This window comes from Gobius niger, assembly GCF_951799975.1.
Source record: "Gobius niger genome assembly, chromosome: 12".
In the NCBI taxonomy this organism is placed as follows: Eukaryota; Metazoa; Chordata; class Actinopteri; order Gobiiformes; family Gobiidae; genus Gobius; species Gobius niger.
The window spans coordinates 23,352,988-23,375,801 of NC_136863.1; the positions used below are offsets into that span (position 1 = coordinate 23,352,988).

The 22,814-nt window shown below is 39.3% G+C and overlaps 2 protein-coding genes and 1 long non-coding RNA gene across 3 annotated transcripts in view; 1 reads left to right on the forward strand and 2 right to left on the reverse strand.

Moving 5' to 3' along the window:
* pclaf (PCNA clamp associated factor) overlaps positions 1 to 22,814 on the forward strand; it is a 379,199-nt gene that overhangs the window by 9,841 nt on the left and 346,544 nt on the right. The gene's annotated exons all lie outside the window — the stretch shown is intronic.
* Positions 4,979 to 5,409, reverse strand: LOC306971446. The gene is made up of 3 exons (XR_013793452.1): positions 5,390 to 5,409; positions 5,104 to 5,196; positions 4,979 to 5,021 (listed from the first exon to the last, which is right to left on the reverse strand). It is a non-coding gene; the product is annotated as an uncharacterized lncRNA (long non-coding RNA).
* On the reverse strand, positions 9,975 to 19,073 carry LOC306971583 (ceramide kinase-like). The gene is made up of 13 exons (XM_079567898.1): positions 18,616 to 19,073; positions 14,140 to 14,274; positions 13,760 to 13,882; positions 13,372 to 13,497; positions 13,227 to 13,293; positions 12,992 to 13,137; positions 12,817 to 12,891; positions 12,590 to 12,742; positions 12,252 to 12,357; positions 12,065 to 12,144; positions 11,749 to 11,954; positions 11,441 to 11,655; positions 9,975 to 10,370 (listed from the first exon to the last, which is right to left on the reverse strand). Exons 1-13 carry the CDS (start codon positions 18,749 to 18,751, stop codon positions 10,283 to 10,285), a joined length of 1,656 nt encoding a protein of 551 aa, XP_079424024.1. The 5' UTR covers positions 18,752 to 19,073; the 3' UTR covers positions 9,975 to 10,282.

Consider the following 22,814-nt stretch of genomic DNA (forward strand, 5'->3'; position numbering starts at 1 on the left):
ACAGAAAAGCAAAATCTTTACATGTAGATATATTAGTCAGGATACAACTTCTGTAAGAAAACAAACTCAATATGTTTATTATTAATGTCAGTACACAACTTAACTTAGCTCAAATGAATGTAATAAGGAAATAGCAAAGGCGGTATTTTATTTTTATTTGATCTATTTTAACTTTAATGTGATATGCTGTCTTATCCGTAAGTAGTAAATTAAATTGCTTTGAAATAAATGAATATGAAACAAGGTAGAGAAAAGTTTAAAAGGTTTGATCTTTTTGGAGTGTACAGTATGTTGTAAAGCAGTGGTTCTCAACTAGTGGGAGGGGACCCGAAAGGAGTCACATTTGCTGTGGGTCACCAGATTGTGTCTAAAGTCACAATTGGTCATTTTGGCTGCGCTCTATACTCAGCCTTATGATCCATGGATGAATAAACAGAGCTCTTGTAATTTCAAAAAGAAACATGTTTATTTGTGTTGGGTACTGAGGCTGCACCTTCACAAGTCACTTGTAAAGAATAGTTTGTCTTACCTCAGGAACATTCAATGTGTAAAGTTTTTCCTGAAACGTTGGACGGTTGTCATCCAGATTTCTCACAAAAACAATGGTGCTTATCCTTTGCTGTGCCTGAAAATTAAAGGATTAAGTTAAATAAAAAAATACACAATTAATTAAATATATATAACAATCTATACAAACACACTCAACACACCACACTTTTTTTTTCACAGCACTGTACTGTACAGTATTGATTGCATTGTTTTTTTTAGGGTGGGCCATATGAATCCATCCAGCACAGTTATAGCATGGTTGTAGGATGGAAAAGAAAGTGAAACAGAACACACAACTAATATAGTTCATTGTACTATTATTAATATGATGTAAATACTGCAAAATATCAGGAAACATGGTACCATTACATTATCATTGCCACTGTGCTGTACATCTGCTAGGGGGGAAGAAAATTAACACCTCAAAACAAAGCTGTGAAATACCTTTACATTATAAAAAGACAAAAAAATCTTACCTCTCCAGGTACAGTACAGCCAATGTCCAAAGTATACTTTTGTTTCTGAATCAGACAAAAATTACATCACATTAACATAACATTATAACAACTGCATTAAACCTGACCCAGGATCAGTTTTCTCACTTTTTCATAATCCAAACTCTCATCTGCGATTAGGTTTGTCCCTTCAAAACTGAATGGCTCCTGTGGGCTTAAGTTTTCTAGAGTAAGGCCTTCTGCGAAGGTTGTGACCACTGCCTCCGGAGCATTGCCCTCATCGATGTTTGCTAAGACCACTGTAGTTGGGCACTCTACAAGCAAAAGGATTAGGGTTAGTTCACATGAGCTTAATCTTTCTAAATCATATTCAAATAGCACCAGGACCAAGGCCTAGGACCAAACGACAAATAAACTGGGACAAGTAAATAATATGTAAAATAAATGGGAAATGTACTCAAAGAAAACAGTACTTGTTTCTTAAACTGTATGAACTGTATGAAATGTCTTGCTGGTTTGTCGACCGCATTTTAGCCGAGAATGAATAATAAAACAAAAACAATATAATTATAAATATAACCAATGTCTGCTTAGAAAACTGATGCTATATACACACAGTATTTTATTTATAGATGTTTGGCGTTCATCAAATGGATACTGTATGAATTACTACATATATATTACGACGTAATTTGCCTAGAGACCACAGAAAGATAAAAGAAACTTGGATGGACAAATGTGACTTGTTTAATAAACAGTAAGTAGGATATTTTCTTGTAAACAAATTATAGTGGAACAAATTCACTAAAATCAAGTGACCAAAACTGTCCCTGTGTCCTTTTAATGAGAATCCAGAGTCCACTCTCTTCACCAGCTTGGCACGAAGATCGGTCACTTCCTGTTTCTGTAACTTGCTTCCTCCCTGTTCAAAATGACTTATCCTGGTTGAGTTTGGTTTTGTTGGATATTGTAGTTAGTGGCAGATTAGTGCTGATTTGTCTAGTTTCAAATGTGATTCAAGTTTTTCTGGTCTTTTGGGATTAGTTTTGGCTTTAGCTCTGGTTCAGTCAATATTTATTTCATTCTAACTCTTTGGTTCAATAACTCATTTGTATTTTTTATTTAGTCCTAAATCAACGTCGATCTTACAGTATTGTTTGTAGTTTAATCCCAGCCAACGTAATAACATAATTATAATGTCATCTAATCCTCATTCTACAATTCTCATAAATAAACCATCAATACTTACTCTGTGCCTCGGTCCCAGTCTGAAGCAGTGTCAACAGAAGCAGAACCCCTAATCCACTTTTCACCATATTTCTGTGGTCCGTGCTGGTCCCCATGGCGCTTTAGTCCAGGTTTGGTCCACTCTGTACCTGGGCTCTGTCTCGGCTCCTCCTTATCACCCTTAGTTTATGGTCGTTTTGGACTTTTCCCCGCCATAAACCACTGGATGCTCACCTGTTTGCTGGAAAGCCATATAAAAAAAAACCTTGTACATATCCTGATAAGTTTGAATTCAGGAAACAATCGGTGTCTGTCATCACTGATTAATACTTACTTATTTCTATTATGCTGAAGATATGAGTACTTTTGTGTTCCACATTATATGAAGTCTTTTAAGAGCAAAGGGTTGATCCCAGGGCCACATTACACTAACCAGGGGGTGTGGCCACAGCACTTTGGGGGTTAACTGTAAAAAACAAATAAAAAACAAATAGACAATAACAAAACAACAAAGCTCACAAAAAGTCCCAGGTTGCAGTTATTTACCTTTCTGCCTTTTGGAACACATTAAAAAGCAATGTTAATACTAATGTAGAAGCATATTTATTTGTTTGTTTTTCTTTTGTTCATTTGATAGGGATGGATGAATACAAAAGAAGGTATTCTACAGTACTACAGTACTAGCAATCCGATGCTGGTATCACAGTGTTTTATCCTAGACCTGCAGTACTCGCAGAGAGTCTAAAACTTTGTTAAACACTCACACCCACCCACAATCACACCCGGCCAGACCCACACATGGTCTGGGTGCAGGGCCGGATTTAAGTAAAATGGGCCCCACAGCTCAAGTTTTTTCAGGGCCCACCATAATAAATCAATATTTATTTATATAGCGCCTTAACAAGTGTCTGTCTGTCTGTCGGATTTCTCTCTCTCTCTACAATGAATGGATAAATGAATTAATTTTTGGTTTAGTCCTGCTTTAGTCTTGGTTTAGTCTCGAGTAAAAAAAATCATCTGATAAATGTATGCAAAGAGAGAGGGAACTACTTTACAACCCACACTGAGCATGTATTTTTCTCTGTATGCCCAGGGGCCCTTCAACCTGCTGGGCCCCTGGGCTTAGCCCCTACAAGCCCCTGCATAAATCCGGCCTTGTCTGGGTGTGATTAACAAGATACAAAAAACACGTACATCCCTCACTCTCTCATGGACAGTGATATCTATGTGTACAATTTAGGTTAGTATTAAGCTAAAACGTAAATCTCGAGATGAACATTTTGAAGTCAGAAAGTTCAGTTGGGGCAATACTGAATGAATTTTGTAAGATAAGGGTCTGACCAAACAAAGTCCTGCAGTGGAAACTTAGCCTATACAGATCTGCTTTATGGAGCCTCTGTCTATGTTGCTGCTTTGGATAAATGGACTGAACGGCTCAGGGCCTGGATTGTTCACACATATGAATACATGTGTTTGAGGAAGTAGTTATACGCTTATTTACTTGTTTGTATCTAAAGTCAATGTAATCTAGACCCTTATCATTTATTATGTTATGTAAATATATACTGATTTGAATATGGGGTAGGCACGTACAAGCTTATGCTTCAGCCTACTCCCTTTTGAGCAGCCACTGCATGAATTTTGAAAGATGAAATGAATGTAAAATTGCTCAAAAATAAACAAAAACTAAGCTGTATGTAAAAACACAATTGTGCACCATTTTTATGAAAATTCAAAAAAATCTCTTGCATAAAATAGAACACACAATGATTGGTGGTGGAGTTAATCATGGCCTTTGTAATTAATTAATGGCAATTAATCGCATGTAAGCATAATATTATTCAGAGATGTATTGTAGATGCTTCTTTGTATTTTCCTACATTTGAACATATTTGAAGTGAGTTTTTGTCGGCTTAACTGCATGAATAAACAAGTTTGACAGTAAAATTGTTTTTGGCTTCACGCTTTGTTCGTCCCTAGCTAGCTAGTCTTGCAGGAAAAAGGAAACTGAAAAAGTGTCTGTGCCGCTGAAATTAAGTGCCATTCATTTCGAATGATATTTTTAGCTCTACAAATGATACATTCATTGTGTTAGCTCCTCCATCGAAAGAAACACAGGGAAAGATCCCAAAACAAAGTGTGAGTTCATCAAAGATCTTTTATTAATAAACTTAAATACAGTGGGGACATGGCGCTGGTCAGAGGTCAGAGGGCCAGGGCAGGACGGAGGGGCACATGTACTGTTTGAGCAGCAGGTCCACTCTCTCTGTGTCGGTGTTGACTCCACTGTGAACAGACAGTGAAGAATGTTCTTTTATGACAGAAACACATCATCGCACATTTGGGGAACTGCAGATCGTTACCTCTTCTTGACCCCCTGCATGCGCCGCAGGAACGCGCACATGGACACGTGCTTGGCCTTGGACCTCAGAAACTCAGAGTATCTGTTTGAAAACTCGATGTCCCCGAGCTGCCTCCTCCTGTCCAGACCAGACGATAACCACTGCCTGGAAGAAAAAAGCAACTACATTTACTTCGATTTGTGAGAAAGCATTACATTATATCATGACACATTTGGCAGTGTGATCCTATTAGAATCAGCGCCTTTTCTCGGTCCTTGGGCAGAACATTATCCCACGTTACGGATATTGTGAGTGAGTGAGCTTGTACAGTGCAATATGAAATCATAGATATATTTACATGAGTTCAGTTTCCATCACGGGGTCCTGCCCTGATGTGGACCACGGGCGCCTCATCGGGGTCCGAAAACTGTCCATTTCATCTTCAGTCCTGGAATGATATGGCATAGATGGAAGATCAAGGCTTTGAGACTTTAGTTCATTTTGTTCTGTTCTGTTGCAGGGCCCCTTACGTGACCGGGTGAACTGTGACGAAAGAGACAAAGCTCAGCAGGAGAAACACGGAGGATACACTGAGCAGCGGCATCATCGGGCGGAAGACGTTTCTGAAAAGAAGAAAGACGTTTTTAGAGTACTTCATAGTGTTCGGCCACCTCCTCTGGACACAAAGCTTTGTCAACAACCTAACAGACTGACTTAAAACAACACAAAAACATAGGCAAAACATGTCTCTGCAGAGGAGTTGCTAATGTAATCTGTAAAATCTGAACAAAAATGACTGATAATCTAAACACCCACCTGCTTGTTGTCCAGTGTCCAGACTTGAGGAGTGAACAAGCGTCTGATCTCTCTCCCTTTTGTACCTCCTCAAATATCGACCTCCTAATCATATCCCAGGGGCTTTATCATTCTGAATATTGAACAAGTCAACATCAGGAAGTTTGGACGCTACATTTCCAGATGCAAATGTTTGTTTATGGCTCAAATGCGACTTCCCTAATGAGGCAAATCACCGCACAGTGTTTGTTTAAATTAGTACAATAATTCAGTCAATGCCGGTCATTGATCCAAACGTGCAAAAGGACGGGGGGGTTTGAGGTTGTAAAGGTGATGCGGTTTCCTGTGATGCATCTTTCTAATGTCATTGAAATTTTCCCCAGTGTTTTGCACAAACATTGTTAAAGGAACAGGCCACCGTTTTGACATATTGAGTTATGTTCTTGCCTGAGCTTAGACGAGTTGATGTGTACCTGTCTGTTTTTTTACACGTACACTCATTCACGCACAACGACCAAAGATGTTAGCATTTGGCCTGTCCCAGCATGTTCCTATAGCTCGGGCACGCACAAAGACCAGACAGGTGCGCATCAACTCGTCAAAGCTCAGGTAAGAACATATCTCAGTATGTCAAAATGGTTGCCTGTTCCTTTAAAGATACATTTAAAGTACACTGAGCAGGTTTGACAATAATAAGTAGGATATTGTGAAACTTACAGGTCCATGTACTTTTGCGTTCATTGTATTTTCGATTTTAAAAGCAACATGCAAAATCAGAAGTTGTGCTTTTACATATTGTGTACTGTTGCAATATAAACATACTGACTATTTTTTTTTTTCATTTGTCTGTATAAGACATTCACTTGATAGTAGATGATGCCAACACAGAAAATACAATTAACCTTGACTACGTTGAATCCTTTTCTGCATCAGCTCAAATACCCGGAATTGAAACTTGCTCGTTGAGGAAAACAGCACAAATAAAACTTTAGTACATCTAAGTACATCAATAAAAGCTTATTGTATTTTCCTTTTTTGCATACTCCATTATGAAGTACTTGCCTGATACAGGGAAATTTAGAAACAAAACAAATAAATGTTTTTCCGATATTGCAACAGTGCAGAATATATAAAAAAACGCAATTCTTGATTTTGCATTATCCTTTTGAAATATAATGAATGCAAAAGCACACGGACTCTTACAGAATAAACTAGGATTTTTTTTTTTTTTTTTTTACAGCATTAGATAAACCAAGACATCGGGCTCTCATATTAGTTGATGGCAGTTCATATTTCAGCCTTTGCTCAAGTGTTAACACACACATGTTTAAAATGTGCACAAAGAAATCACAAATAAATTGACGTTCTTTTGACCGGTGCCTCTCAAAGTCCTCTGAGGCCCTGTAAGACAATGCTTTGCTGCTTTGTCCCCAAAGCTTGTCTACAAAACAACAACGCATTGTTTTAAAAAAGAAATGTATATGTATTTGTAAAAACTGTTTCTTTCAAGTTAAATCAGCATTTTATCCATGTATATTCATTCCTATTTGTGATTATATGTAATTTTAAAGGCACACAGCGTGTTTATTGGGTAAAATTCTACTCGGTGTGGCTTTAAGGCGAAACACATGACAAATTCTGTCATGTGCTTTAGCCCAATAAAGACAACACAAAAAGCCGACTTCAACATCTTTTTATTGTCTGATAGAGAGCTACAGCAGAAGGTTAATATCAGGTAGACAGCGTCTGTTTGACCAGTGCTCAGGGGCTGCTACAGCCAAAACACTACACCAGGATTCATCATTTGGTTTAGTTCAGGACAATTTCTAAACAATCAGAATAGTAATGTGCACACATCTGCACTAAAATAAAGATTACAATCATTTATACGACAACTTCTAAATAATTGACACTGAAGTATATCCAGGTTTTATCATATTGTTGAGTAACAGTTAAACTCCAGCTGGGATCACAGTCTCAAACGTTTTTCTGGACATTTTGTAGTAAAATCAGACAGATTGGTTGCTTTCATTTCGGACAATAGAAAACAGAGTGGACAAACTGGGTTCCACCAAGTTGAACAGTGTGACCTTTTCTGGACCGAGAGTTCTTTGAACACAGTGAATTGTCTTTGCCTTGGCACGAGACCATTTCACTGACGTAATCTGCAGGCAACATGTTCCACTATTTTTACAATCCGATTCTGGACACAATAAAAAACTAAGCCATGTTTATTACAGCATATGGGCGCTATCCAGCTGCAGTTCCACACTTGACCTGCAGGTGTAACATTTCAACTTCTCATTTTACAGCGTTCGGCTCCACTCCTCTTCAGGTGTACAATCGCCAACATATATTTTTACACGTAACAAAATATTGACTCCATTTTCTCATTCAAAATAACATCAACTTTTGCAATGAACATTTGGTTTTGTGTTTTTTTACAGCAAGTTTTCAGACTGATTGAAGGTCCGCTCAGCATCGTTTCGTGAATATCTACAATACTGTGCAAATCTTTGAGTTTAAACTGTACTGTAGAGATGCTTATTCTTGTGTCTTTAATATTGCAAGATAGGACCAGTGCTTTGGTAGTCTTCTTAGTAAGCTTTTCTGTTTATATCTCAACATTTAAGAAGTACTAAGTAACTTGTTTACCTTAATAAATCCTTTTCGTAGTCCCTCTGGGGGTAATACAAGTGTTAATGGGATGATTGGGGGTCTTTTATCTCCCCCGGTGTCTCAGGCCAGAAAACCATGCTTGCAACTTTCCCTGCACCGGGTTGGAGGCGCAATACACACGAATAGAATCATGAAGAAGAAGCTAGCGGGCAAAGCTAACTGTGGGCTAGCGCCACTTTAACAGTGTCTACAGCCAAGTTTGAGTGAAAAAAAATATATCTCCATTGTGTAACTGAGTTGTGGCACAATGTACAATTTCCCTCTTTCCTTTTGTCTTTTCTGTCAGCATATTATTTACTCTCACGGACAATTACTGAGAAAACATGCTACGACACCTGTAGTGGCGCTTATGGCCTCTAGGGGCATGAGCTCCGGTACTTAGTTCTGATTTAATAGATCTTTCTTTGCCCATAACCTTTATAGAAAGAAGAAGAAGCTTGCCTTGAAATTTGCACAGTATTGTACAGCAGTTCATTGTCTACTTATTTGCTGGGTTGTGGTACAATGTAAACCAATAGCTACAGGAGAAAGGCATGCAGCTACATCAGAACATTACATTTGGTTAGCTGGGTTGGAAAGTCATTGGTTTTGATCGATGGATGTTTCAGTGGAGCAGCTTCTTTTCAAATGCTACCGGTTTCCCTCCACATAAATGAGAGACCAGCTCTGACACAAGCAGAGGGGAAAATAATGCGGCGCAGGCTTAAAGCTGCTACAAAAAAACATCTCTGAGAAAAGTCCGGCTGAAGCGGCTGACGCCTAACAGCAGGTCACAAAACAAAACAGCATCCTTTAAAAAAAAGTACAAATTCACAAATTAACCTTCCACCAAAGCAAGTGTTTAGAAATTAATTGATAGTAACGTAGCATTGGCCTAATGCATGTGCAACTGGTTTAATACTAATAACTTCTAATAAAATTATTAAATAATGTCACTTTTTCTTCAAATTGAGATAATAGCCTTCATTAAATCGGTCTCAACAGGTTGGATAAGTGACACTAAAGTAAGAATGATTGTTGTGAAGTCTTGATGTGTCTTGCTTTGATTAGTGGAAGGTTCAAATGGTAGTTTCTCATCTTTTACAAAACAGAATCCACCTGTTTTCCAAATAAAAATTCACACAGCTACACATGAATGTATAAGACTCTCAAAACTGGTGTCTTTGTGTCAGTATATCCTTGCGCCGTGGCTATGTTTTGCATAAAGAGCAGAAATAATGGAAGAACTGAAACGCTCAGCCACGACCAGCCTGACTGACAGAAATCGGTTCATCTTTTTCCCCTAAAATGCCTTGATTTGTGTCAAAAATAGACTTTTAAAGCTCAAACGATTCTAACCCACGAATGAGAATGAATGGAAAATAATGCCTACAGCAGCAGAGCAATAAGTGTAAAGTGTGATATGAACAAAAGGTACTTTCCATTAAAGTATTGTTCATTTTGAATCCCCTCCTCTTTCAAAAAATAAGTCAATCAGCATGCGTGGATGGGCGCATGGTAGATTTAGATGAAAGTGCAAATGATGGTAACAAAATGTAAAAATAACTCATTCTTTATAGTAATACTAAAAGCAATGAACGACAAGAAAAAGATAAGTCTACTTCACTTGGTATTGCTGGGTTGCAGGTTCTAGAATGTGATGATGTCATCGGACCCAGCGGGGGGCAAGGGCCAGTTTTTCCTATTAATAACATTACACTTTCACAAGTCATAGCTAAAAAGAAAATATATGAATTTAAAAAATGATCTTTAATATCAGTCACTGGGTCCAAGATCTCTCTGTACAAGACCAAAAATTTCCTCAAAAACAAAATAATTTTTCCTCTATATAATAGTATAGGCCTTTAGAACGCTGTGATGTCACCTGCAACCCAGCAATTAGATAATGGATATTGTTAAAGAGTGCAAGGTTGAATCAAAAAGAAAATCAAGATGTGTCTATACTTTCATCTTTCAAAGCAAGCCTGGGTGGCTGACCGAGAATATTGTTCACTTCATGGCTAAAAACGATGGCTAACACTAAAGTTTCCCCCACAGTATTAAACCGTACTCGTTGTTTTTTGAATATATGAGGTTATGGATCTAAAGCTGGTTTTACGTTTTGCATCAAATATAAAATGTTGAAAATGCTATGTGGGTTTGAGGCGACGGCAGTGATGTCATAACTATGCGCCAGTGTGGGTGAAGAAACAGGAAGTGCGTACGGTGGGAGCGTGAGTGGCGCCAGGACGAGGCTCATATTGCACAAGGGCTGGTGACTTCCTCGAAAACGGTCATTTCTTCGATCCCTCGAGCGAAGAGTTTGATCAACTGGCAGTGCACCCTGGGAAAAAAGCAACAACATGGCGTAAAATTAAGTTTAATTAACAACACAATTTTTAACAATTGACAGTTGCCTCCATATGACAGGTCATATGGAGGGAAAGGGTTTTTGATGATTTGGTGACATCTAGTGGTGAGGACTTGTGAAAGTTCAATCAATACTGTAAACATTTTTTTTTTGGTTAATAATTTACTCAAAGAAAATATGTATTTCTTTACAAATGTGTCTTTGGAATTCCCCATCTGGTGTAAACAGCAATGCTATGTGAATTATTTTATTTGAAATTAGCATTGCTGGATTCCTATGACATTATTTATGACTTCTAAAGTAGTTCTCAAACTAGGGGTCACAAGTTAATGTTTGTGGGTCGCCAGATCACAGGGGTCGCAGACAAAAGCTATTCATAGTGGGGGCTGCAATTACAAAAAAATGATAACGATAGATCTAAAGGCTTGTATGGTTTAGCATAAAGTGACAATTCTTTTAAACTTCTAAAACAACATTTTGTAGTAGAACCTTGTAATTTGGTTGAAAACAAAACAATCGTGCACTCATGTACATTTATCAATGTAACTTCTTGGGCGTGTTCTCTCACCTGTGACTGTCCTTGTAACTGACCTCTGTGACTGTAACTTTGTTCTGTTCTATGTACTATGTCTGTTTTCTCTTCTGTTAATGTTTCTTTACCTGCCTTAGGACAACGGATGCAATTTAGCTTTTATGCTAATTCTTGTACATTTACATTGAGGAGTTCTGCTGACGTGCTGATTAACATGCACTGTCCTAATTCAAACAAAAAAATATCATAACTTAATAAAAAAAGAATTATATATATAAATATAATAATGTAAATACAGCATTGCCTAACAGTGTTGTAAGGCTGAGGCTGACGATGAAGAACTCCACTCCAACGTAGCTTCATCAGTTGAGAATCAGTCTCAATCAAGTGCCTTTTATTAATATGTTAATATGCCGTTAGAAGGATTACGAACGTTGCTTGTGGTAACGGATATAAATGATCAGACCCAACCCGTGTGTCGACCTGGTGAAGACCTGGTAAAGACACTGACCTGACGTCTATGGCGGTGTGGTTGAGCACCTCTCCATCACAGTTCCAGCTGCTGTAGTGGGGGCTGCAGCCACAGGCCGGGTGGTCCCTGCACAGTGGACCAAAGATCTGCCTCTTGTGGGCCTCCTGGAGGTTCAGGTCTGAGTCGCTTTGACACTGACGTGGCGCAAACCGAAAGCGACTCACTCGGTGCACCTCCACAAACGCCAGATCGAACTGAGAGGGAGTTACAAGCATGAGATGTTGCTCACACAAAAGCTTCGGCACAAACGGAATCGTTCATGTTACTCATAATAATCTTTCTTCTACCTGGTCGTCTTTACTGGTGTGTCTGATGAGGTGCCGGAGGAAGTCGAAGCGGGAGCACTTCCGGACCAGGATGAGGTCCGTGGTCCCGTCTGCGAGGTGAGCGGCTGGAGATAGGCCTTTGGGGGTGCGGGGACAGGCGCAGCTCATACTCGCCGCGTTGATGGCCAAGAACTTCCCCCGTACCAACCGCCACTCGTCATCACTCTCTGGAACATGAGCAAATAACACTAATTACTCATTTGTTTTACTTTCACACTCAACATTTTTTGGAGAGACGCATTAATTGAAGACTGTAGGGTTTAGACATTTCACTTACCGGTGTCAAACGTTTCGTCCAACTTGTACTTTTCCCCTTTCTGTGTAAAAGCTTCTCCATTGTGCTCACAGACCACACAGCTGAAAATAAAGACGTAGAAGTGTTACATTACTGCAAATAAAATATAACAAGCAAATGATGATTGATTTACTTTGATAGTCACATATACAAAAAGACAATGCCTTACCCAGAGCGACACCTGCCACTGTCCCGTGGAGTTCCCAGGATGCCTTTGGCCGGTAGATATGACACTGTCCCTTCATAATAGTGATGAGTGAGAAACATCTTCAGACCTGGAGGAAAGAAAAAACATTGCTTTACAGTTCTGTGTGACTAAATGGCTTCTAAAACAGTGCTGACCATGTCCTAATAGGCTTCCCTTGCCTTAAATCTAGAACCCCTTCAGGCTTGTTTCAGTCCAACTTACACATTGTTTAGCTCTGGTTTAGTCAGTTTAAAGACAAACAAAACAATTTCTGAGGTGAGACTCGGGGTTTACTTTAGAGTTCGACGACTCTTGCTCACCTGAGAGGTCGTATCGGGCCGGCCCCATCCATCTCTTCCTCTCGCTGTCACTCAACACGTCGCCAAAGAAACCGTAACCGAGCAGCGAGACGGAGTATTTAAGGAACGAGTCGTTGTGGTGAACTGAGCACACGTCCATGGGCTGTGAGTCACCTGGGAAAGACAAACCTCATCAACTCCAGTGCAACGGCAAGAGAGGAAGAGAGGAAGTTTGGCCTGTTACTGACCCACAATGATGTGCAGTGCAGAGGTCACAGGGTCGTTGGCGCCCACTGTGGCAAAGCAGATGCAGTCGGTGGATCCTGAGGAAGGAATTTATCATTTTAGTCATTCAAGTAAAACATAGGGATAATTAAAAGTGGTCTAAAAACTGCGTGATAGGACTCTAATGACGTCTCTAACCTGCAGGTATGATGCCAATGCGCAGTGAGCAGGGCTGCAGCGCCTCCTCTGGGCTGTTAGGGTTCACTGCACTGTCGAGCTGCGTCCTCCAGATCAAACCGTGGATGATCTCACTGAACATGCCGTCCCCTCCTACACACACCACCCTGGAATGATAAACACATTGAAAGTTTGTCTGGTACATTGGCTTTAAATACCTTAAAAAGGGTTGCTCAAAGAAATTATTGCATCTCACCCATCAAATTGTTTTAGTTCAGCGTCAGTCCTGAGGTGATCCCTTGCATGATTGGCATATTCAGTCACTGTGGTGAGAAAATGTGACATTTTAAGTAAATCATAAATACACAGTTAGAAAACATAGTTAGACTGCAGCTTCTTACCAATGACTTGTGTAGTGACGCCGGCCTGAGCGAACAGTGGTGCCACCTTTTGTTCATAGATGCGTTTTCCCTGTTTCTTCCCTCCGTAAGGGTTAATGTAGACAAGCAGGTGTTTGGGTCTGCAGCCTGTGACAGGAGCACAATAAATTCACTGCACAGTCAGGCGATGTATTAGACAGAGTAAACAGACTTCTATATGACAGCTGTCTGTGGCTGTTTTCATAATACAACAAGAGTGGGTGTCAAAGGAAAATGCTAATATAAGTGATAAATGATAGATGACAATCAGAGTCAGGTTATTGCTCCATTACTGAGTATACAAGCTGCTTTAAAACGAAATAATGGTGTGTACATTCACTTCAGTAGTATTTAAATATAGAAGTCGTACTGAGGGCAGCCAGCTGCTCCTGGATGCTGTGGACCCAGCGCTGACACAGAGTGGCGTCTGGACAGATGAAAGAGACCTCTGCACACCGCCAGCGGTGGTTACGCCCTCGCTCCACGTAGGAGACTGGAACAGAAACACATCATCTTTAAATACAGCATGACATGACTTCAAATGTAAGACAGCTGTGTAACATTACTATTTAGAAGTGTATGTTTATGTGGTCAGAAAAGAGCATGTGAATGAATCTGAGACACCATGGACAGACATTATACATGGGTGATCACTCCATTACTGAGTGAGCAGTTTTCTCAAAGACTATAACTACAGTGCATTGCAACTATGCTTTTTGAATGTGCATTAGCGTTTGATATGGCCTGTACCGGTGAAGGCCCGCCTGCAGTCCCTCTCCTGCCTCTCTCTGATCTTCCTCCAGCTGCCATTGTCTTTGCTGCTGTTCTCCTCCTCTTCCTCTCGCACCGAGATGATCTCAGACACAGCTACGCTGCGGCACAGGCCTATAACACACAAAACAGATGGAACAGATGAACTAGATGGAACAGGTGAAAGGTGGGAATAACATTCAGCAAATTGTTGGAGACTCGACCCACAACTTTTGTGCAGTACTTATTTTACTTTCACCGAACATTCCCCACATGAGCCATCTGTTAGTCAAGAGAGACTGAGTGAAGAGGGCAGACAATAAAGAGCTTTGGCTAAGGACCAGGTCTGCATCTTCTGAGTTATTTAATACTGGGCCTAAAGTGACACTTAACTCTGGGATCAGGTTCACTCTGTTTGAAGCGAAGATTCTCTGAAACAGGAGACGGGAGAAGTCTGTGATGTCAGTGACCTACAGACGACATGAGCCACTGGAGAAGCTACTTTATTTATTTCATATTTCATTTAACCAGGCCAAAACTCACCGAGATTGACAAGCTCTTTTACGTGAGTGACCTGAATAAACATGGACTACAATTTAATGCTACATCATTGTATTGGAGTAACTATAATGATGTAGCAGCATCAAATGTATCACAGTATTATCATAAATTACTGCATGAGGCTGAAATGCAGAAGTCACAACAATTAAAAAAGAGGGAACTTTATCACATCAACCCTGTTGCTCCGTTTAGTGACGCAAAATGTAACTAAACTTTAGAGTTGTCTCCTGAACAAAAGGCTTATCAGAGAGTTTATTTTTAAGTTACTACAGGAGGACAGAAGCCAGTGACTCCTTTGTAATATCAAATGCTCAAACATAAACTGAGCCCACTTAAAAACAAAGCGTACATGTAAAACTCAGACTGGCCGGGCAACACTTCCCTTCCTGTCTGCTTTCCATTTGAAGTAATTGCAGCTTCTGTATGACAATAACTACACAATGGGACACGCTCCTCAACAAGAGACACAAAAGCCTGCCAACTATTTTAATATACAAAGCAGCGGAGGAGGCAAATACGAGTCATTTACATGCCCATATATGTTTAACAATGGCTGCTATGACAATGCAGTCATCCGTATACTTCACCAAATACAACACGTAAGAAGAAGAGGAGGAAGAACTTGACGCATTTGGAACCGCAGACCTCGGGGAAATTACTGTCACGGATAAATGCTGCTAAAATTAAACAAAGCAACCAGAATAAACGGCCTTCGGTTTCTACAAAGGCTGCACACAACTCTTTACCAACAGCGAACAAGAACTTGAACTGTACAGGGACATTTAAGATTATATCATATCACTACTGCTTACTAGGCTTTAGTGATGTTACCCTCATCATGATACTCAAAGTTCAGACTCTTTTTGATAGGATTATTTAAGGTACTCACAAAGTACTAGCCCTACGTATAAAATGAACTTCTGTCTTCTTTACCATGTCAATAAACTTTAATCATGGCAAAGTTTAGGCTGTATAATTAACCGTGTACAAAAAGTCAAGGAGCAATTGACATTTGCCGGAAAACTGAAATAGAAACAGCAAGAAGAGTGCTTTTCAGAGCATGTTTGAAGAAGTTTAAAATACAGGGTTAGCCAGTTTTATAACAAGCCCATGGAGGTTTTTTGTTGTTTGCAAAGACTATGTATGGCACTACTCACCAGACAAAATGACTGCATATTGAAGTGGACATTTTAAGGATTCATTTTGATTATTCATAATAAAGTTTATGTTTTGAATTAAGGAACTGTCCTTGCTAGTAGGGTTTCCAATTATTTCACAACAATGTGTGTATATTCATGAAGCATTTATTACGCCACCAAAGATTTAAAAGGAGACTGATGGAGGAAATTAAAGGCTGACCAATATGGGTTTTTCTAAGGCTGATGCCGATATTTTGGGATGTGTTAATTGGCCAATGCCGATATGCTCGGCCGTTATTTTTGGCAGATTTATCCAAATGTCTGGTCTATAATCCTGTAAAAACAAATACTTGGCCGCTGCAGCAGTGGCCGATTTTATTTTATTTCTTTAGGTGATCCAATCATAGTCTCTGTCCCAGCTTTGATGACTTGTCGTTAGCATTATCATATGGTTACTAGCTGATCTAAAATACCATAGTGGCGATTGTTTCTCCAGATTCTGTACAAAATACAAAATACAAATATCGGATGATATATCAGTCGGTCAACAGAGGAAATGCCTCATTATTTTACGCCAATACTTCTAATGGTACAGTGGTATGCAGCAGAAGTACTTGATTTCATTACTTGAGTAAAAGTACAAATACAACAGGTCAAATATTACTGCAATTCAAGTTGCTAAATTCAAATGATTACTAAGTGAAAGTACTGACGTGGGCTATTTGCAGTAGAAAATACTTAAGTATTCCAAGTAGAAAGTTCAAATCCGTTAAAATAAGAGTTGTAAAAAAAACTGCAACTCCTTTGAATTTCCATAATTGATGGTGTTTTAAGTCATAAACGTTTGAAGTACCAGTGTTAGGGTGCAGAAATGCTCAAAGCTTGAATAAAGTAAACCTGTAATTTAAGCCATACCCACTGACTAACACAGCACATTGAAACTGCACTCATACAGTATAATACTCGGCTCAGATCTGTTCCCCATGGAGGACAGAACAAACAGCAGATCCCTCTCCAGAGTAGAAACTATAATTCAACACTGTTCCCCGCCAGGACGCTCACCGAGAGATACACAGTTCCCAAAACATAGGCCTCGCTACTTTCTTTACAACAACAATAACTGAGAAACGTAAGACACCATATAATTTCACTTTGTTCTGAGACGTCAGCAGACATTTGTTTGAAGAATCCGTCTGAAGCAAGAACCCGTGACTGCTTTGTGTGTTATGCGATAGCCTCTTGTAATCCAATGTTCTTTCATTCATTTATGCTAAACTAATCCAAGAATCAAATGCACTTCAGGACATGTTTGTGCAGGCAAATTGTGGCAATGCGTAATAAGACCTGAAGGAGTTAGAATATTTACTTTGTGTTTGCAGAGTTCAGTGCAGGTGAAACTCAGAAAATTAGAGTATGTTAAAAAGTGCATTTCTGTTATTCAACTTAAACTGTGAAACTAATATATGATAGACTCATGACATGATATATAGCTTTAATTTGCTATATTTGTGACTATTATGGCTCATCCTGTAAAAACCCCAAATTAAAAATCTCATAAAATTTGAATATTTAGAAAATGGACTGTAAACCATAATCATCCAAATTATAGATATTCTAATTTCCGAGTCTCACCCGTATATCATATGATCTAAATTACTGGTTCTCAACCTTTTGGAGCCGCGATCCCCATTATAATAGTTACAGGGGTTCGTGACCCCTGCCCGGGTCACATCGGGAGAAATCGAAACATTAGCCAACATAATTCTTAAAAAAACAAAGAAAAAAACAAGTGGCCAAAATAAAATTTATCAAATTACGAACATTTAATGGCACTCTGGTAAAATAGCACACATATGTAACAATAAAATATTATAATATACGCTAAAAAAGTATGTTTATTTAATCTACATCATCTGGTGACCCCGCAAATTGGTCTCGCGACCCCCTTGGGGATCCCGGCCCCCAGATTGAGAATCACTGATTTAAATAACTGCAGCAATTGCAACCAGTAATTGGGATTCATTGTGCAGCCCTAATAACAATATACTTGATTATTTATATTCCATTTTACCCCATTCATTGTATATAAGATACCTCTATACTACTTATTTGTACATTACACTGTTCTTCTTTGATTGCACATTTTTCCAGACTATCTGAGACTTTTCTTGAGAGAGCTGATGAAATAAGTTGAATTTCTCCATTGTGAGATAATAAGGTTCAGTGCTCCTGTGCATAGAACGAATAGACTTAACAATATATGGACACACTGTATAGCATATTGTAACCTCTGATGTTTTTACAATGGTCCGATTAAGATCCATAGTCTTCAAGTCCTGCCATAGCCCACTGTACTCACACAATCGCTCTCATTTCGCAATAACTAACCTGGTCCTACAGATTGGAACAAAACACTTCCCTGACCCCTTATCTGACTGTCCACAGGCTGGTTAATTGGTGGCCTATTGTTGCTTATGGGCTGAGTGACCTACAATGGATTACATAACGTGGTACGGGACTATCTCTGGGTTATCATAACAGGCGAGACTTATCATGCTTTGTTTACATTTCTGCGTGTCTCAGTCGTCCTGCAAAGCTTTCTTAATGTTTGGACGGCACTACCGCGTCCCACAGTGCCCTCTGATATGGGACAGCGTGGCCTTAAACGTAAAAAAGAAAAGAAAAAAAAAGAGCAAATGTGCATGAGATTGCAGGACAAAACAAAACAAAAGGATAGCAACAGCAAATCATAACACAAGGGTTGAAGGCATCTTACTTGGTTTGAACGGGTGATACACGGAGCTAGAAACACGTTTTTTCCAGGTGAGCAAGGACCGGCTCAGGCTCACTTCGTAAGCCGTGTTTCTGACGCGAAGCTCGGACAACTGCAGCAGCCTGCCCGGCCTCTCCATCCTTCATCCGGAGGAGGTTGTGGAGGTGGCAGCGGCACCACCACCAGCAGCAGCAGCAGCAGCAGCAGCAGCGGCAGCAGCAGCAGCAGCGGCGGCCCGGGTAAGGTTACCTCTGTGCGGACATGATTATCTATGCGAGCCCGGGTCACCTCCAGACCGTGAATAATGGACCGTACAAGGATCGCACGGCAGCGGGTCAGCGAGTAGCGGATTTCAGCCTTTCTTTTTACTTGACAAATAGCGGACTGCTGGCGGAAGTGGGAGGACCTTCGAGGCGCATTGTGGTGCTGCAGTGACTGTGGGGCAAAGAAAAATCTAGTGTTTTCGGAAAGAGCGGTCGAGGTGCGTGTTGTTATTACAGACATAATAATAGTTCTTACATAATGTCGCCCACAATAGGTTATTATCGGCCCAGTTCGCAGCAGCAGGAAGGACAAAAATAGAACCTTAAAGTGCGTATGACACATTCGACACATTTTTCTCTAAAACATAGTCAACACAATTATACTTGAGATTTTGCTATAGATCGTACCCAACTTTCTTTAAAAAGGCCGTTTTTGTGATGTTTATAGTTTTTTCACTTCCTTATTGGACACCGACAGGAAGAGACAACGATGAAGGCAAGCAATTTTAAACGGTTGCCGTGGCGACCATGCTAACTCAATGGGAAATGAGTCAGACTGCCATGGAACTTTACCTTTAGCTATGTCACTTCCTGTCAGCAGCTTAAAAAAATCAAATACCGCCTAACATGTTTTCTTTAAAATTGCTGCTTCACTGAAATAAAATGATAATTATGCAACTGATGCACGTGAACTGATGTTATCCTTCTAAATAAGTCATATTTTCAAAAGCATTAAAAGCTGTCATATGCAACAATTAGAATTTGCAAACGCTGGATGCGATTATTTGGGCTATAAACTGGTATTTATTCTAACACAACACCACAACCTCTAACAGAATTTATTTTTTTCCTGAAAAAGCTAAAAACCTTTAAGGTTCTATCACAGCTGTATTCTTCATGAGATGTAATGGATGTTTTGTTGTTTGTATGTTTATCGTTTTTCTTTTCTTTCATTTCCTGTATACGGGGAGGGCGTATTCAAATATCCTACATTTTACACTGCAATTGAAAGCATCACTAAGCCCTTACGCATGAGACACATAATCCCGCGTTTTCAAAGCCAATTTTTCTTCATGGACATTTTTGGAAGGATATAGTCAACTCGGGACAACTCTATTTTATCAAACTGAAGTAGACAAGCGAATGAGAACTGCAAAGTGCATGTTTATGTGCGTAACAAAGTCAACAAAGTCTATCTCACCAAATGTCCAAAGAGGGCGCTGTTTTCCCACAAATGCAAACTTGGATCAAATTGTTCCGCGCCACTATTTTTGATCAATTTCTATCAAACTCGGATATTTTTCTCAGACAAATTGCAAAAATAAACAATTTTAAACAAGGATGAGCGCATCAAGAACATTATTTAGAAATATACATGTTTGCAGGAAAAAAACAAGTCAATGTTTGTTAAAAGAACAATCTATTAGACTAATCTATTTATTTAATCCTAATATATAAAATATATATATGAGAGGTTGTGCCAGGCGTATTGTTTTAAATGTTGTAATCTGTAAAGCACTTTGTGATACCTTTCGGTATGAAAAGCGCTTTATAAGTAAAGTTTGATCGATTGATTGATTGATCGACTGATCGATTGATCGATTGATCGATTGATTGATTGATTGATTAAAAGGTTGCATGTCCCTTCAGATCTCTCTCACAGACGCTGAACATTAAACAAATCTTTACTTTTTCCAACCTTTGTCCCCTAAGGAAAAGAACAGCAAACACAATGAACTGAAGACGGGTTTTAAAAACTCAAAAGTTTGAGTGAGATCATCTGTGATTTTCTTCAATGACAAGAGTCTTTTTGCAAACTACATTTAAGAACTGCCTAGATTGTCTTTAATGTGGATTTTTTTTGTAAATGGGATTTATCTGTTGAAAACACTCTGCAGATAAAGTTTTACTTTGATGACGTTTAGCCTATCCAATTTACTAAATGTTTGCAGCTCCTTAAATAAATAGAGGTCATATTAATACCACGCATTTGATTGTTTGTTTTCTTGTCAGTAGTGGTTTCTCTGACTGCCCTACTGTTAAAACTCAACTCTGGGCAGCAATGATTATGTTGGACTCCACTGACTTAACAAAATACATCATGGTTAATGTCCAGCTCTGTGGGGATATTAACCCTGCAAGTGGATTAAGTCCAGACCACTTCTTTGTGTCTGTTCACACAATATTAATGATTTCATTTATTCTCTTTTCTTTCTTGCCCCTTGAGATGCAGCATCTCATTTTCGAGGGGTCCATCAATCCATTAATTTGTGTTGTCTATTTATTTTTTGTGAGATCTGAACCTCTAAGAAATAAAAAACTTTGTTGTTGCGGTTGTATTATTATTATTATTTTTTATGATTTTGTGTGTGTTAAAAGTGTTGGAGGACACAGGATGTTTTCGATGTGTTTTACTTTTATTTGATGATGAATTCCTTGACCATACCATGACAATAAATATTTATTCCATTCTAGCACTACACAAATAACTATTCATATAGCACACATAAGGTATTCAATAAAATAATTATTAAAATAATGAAATGACAGCAAAAAAGAACATCCCCAAATGTGACACAATAATATATTGCCTTTATTATATTACATTATATTATATTATTAAAATGGAATGGACAGAGAAAAAAGCATCAAGTCACTGCTGAGATTTCTCTCTCTTACTTATTCATTTTTATCTCAGTGAGCCTCGACTATCAAGTAGAGATGATCTATTCTCAAAGGCAGACTTTTTTATTTTATGTTTACGATGTTTATTTCTCTATGGGAGACAGGAGCTGGCCACTTCTCAATAATAGGAAACAATTCCTATCCAAACCTAAGCCCTCTCCTTTCTCTCTAAAGCTGCAATATCCCAGTTTGATTGAGCTGTGTGACGTTGACAGCAGTGAAGGATGAATCTGTCCATCATTTTGAATTGGAGAAGTAACACACATGCTATCTTATCCAAGTCTCTGCCCCTCCTCTATATCTTCCATGTCTGGCTGCACATCACACTAAACCTGGACACTTCTCATCGTCCAAACGCAGCTTATTATTGCTCCGGTTTCTCTCTCATCGATTATGTCTCAGCCGTCTTAACGTCAGTGTGGAGTCTGCAGAGAGAGATGGACACAATCACTGTCAGCACGGAGGGAAATGGGGACATGAGGTTGGCAGGTTCAGGAGAGGTTTGGACATCCTCCTATACAAAGTGCAGCAAAAGCAATGGGATACCGACATAAGGGGAGACACAACATTGGCTAATGAGACAAGGTGTTGTCAATGCTGTAACAAGTGATTTAGTCATCATGAAATCGTATCAGGTCTGAACTCTGTTAAGATCCTTGAAAAACATATTTGGAAATGAATGGGATTTCACTTTTCCAATATTTGTAAGGCCAAGCCTGTCGTCAGGTGGTTAGTTGAAGCACAAAAGGGGGTGAAGTGAGGAGAGAAATTCAGCAAATTGCAGGAGCTTGGAGGCAAACCCATGAGACCAGCAAAGTACCCATCCTAAGTGCTGCAGCCTTCACCACAAGGCTATCGTATCACGCACACATGATTCCTGAATTAGTTTAGCGGTACAGTCTCTCTCAAATGATAATGCTGGGCATGAAATGTGCATGGCAAATTGAGCCATGACTTGAAATCATAAATTACAAATCTATTTGCATTTCCCATCCTTGAGAGCACCAATAGTGCATAACTGTAGTCCAGCACTGTATCTACATCTGACAATTAATGCTTGAGTATATGTTCTTCATCACCTGATGAGACCCCATAAGTTATGTTTTTGCTTCATTGGCGAAATTTAATTTGAATGTTGATTCATGCCTTTTAATCCCCCAAGGATGCGTGCTGAGGCCCCACCTGTTCACTCTGCTCGCCCCATGACTGCACTCCAATGCACAGCTCAAACCTCTTCATCGACTTAACTGCAAT

What these genes read in the sequence shown, in the direction of transcription:
- LOC306971583 (XM_079567898.1), bottom strand. Translation starts at nt 18,751, where the DNA reads ATGGAGAGGCCGGGCAGGCTGCTGCAGTTGTCCGAGCTTCGCGTCAGA. An exon ending in GGAGCAGCTGGCTGCCCTCA is followed by an intron (nt 13,498 to 13,759) that starts GTACGACTTCTA and finishes CTCCTGTCACAG; the next exon opens with GCTGCAGACCCAAACACCTG. An exon ending in TGCACTGCACATCATTGTGG is followed by an intron (nt 12,743 to 12,816) that starts GTCAGTAACAGG and finishes TGTCTTTCCCAG; the next exon opens with GTGACTCACAGCCCATGGAC.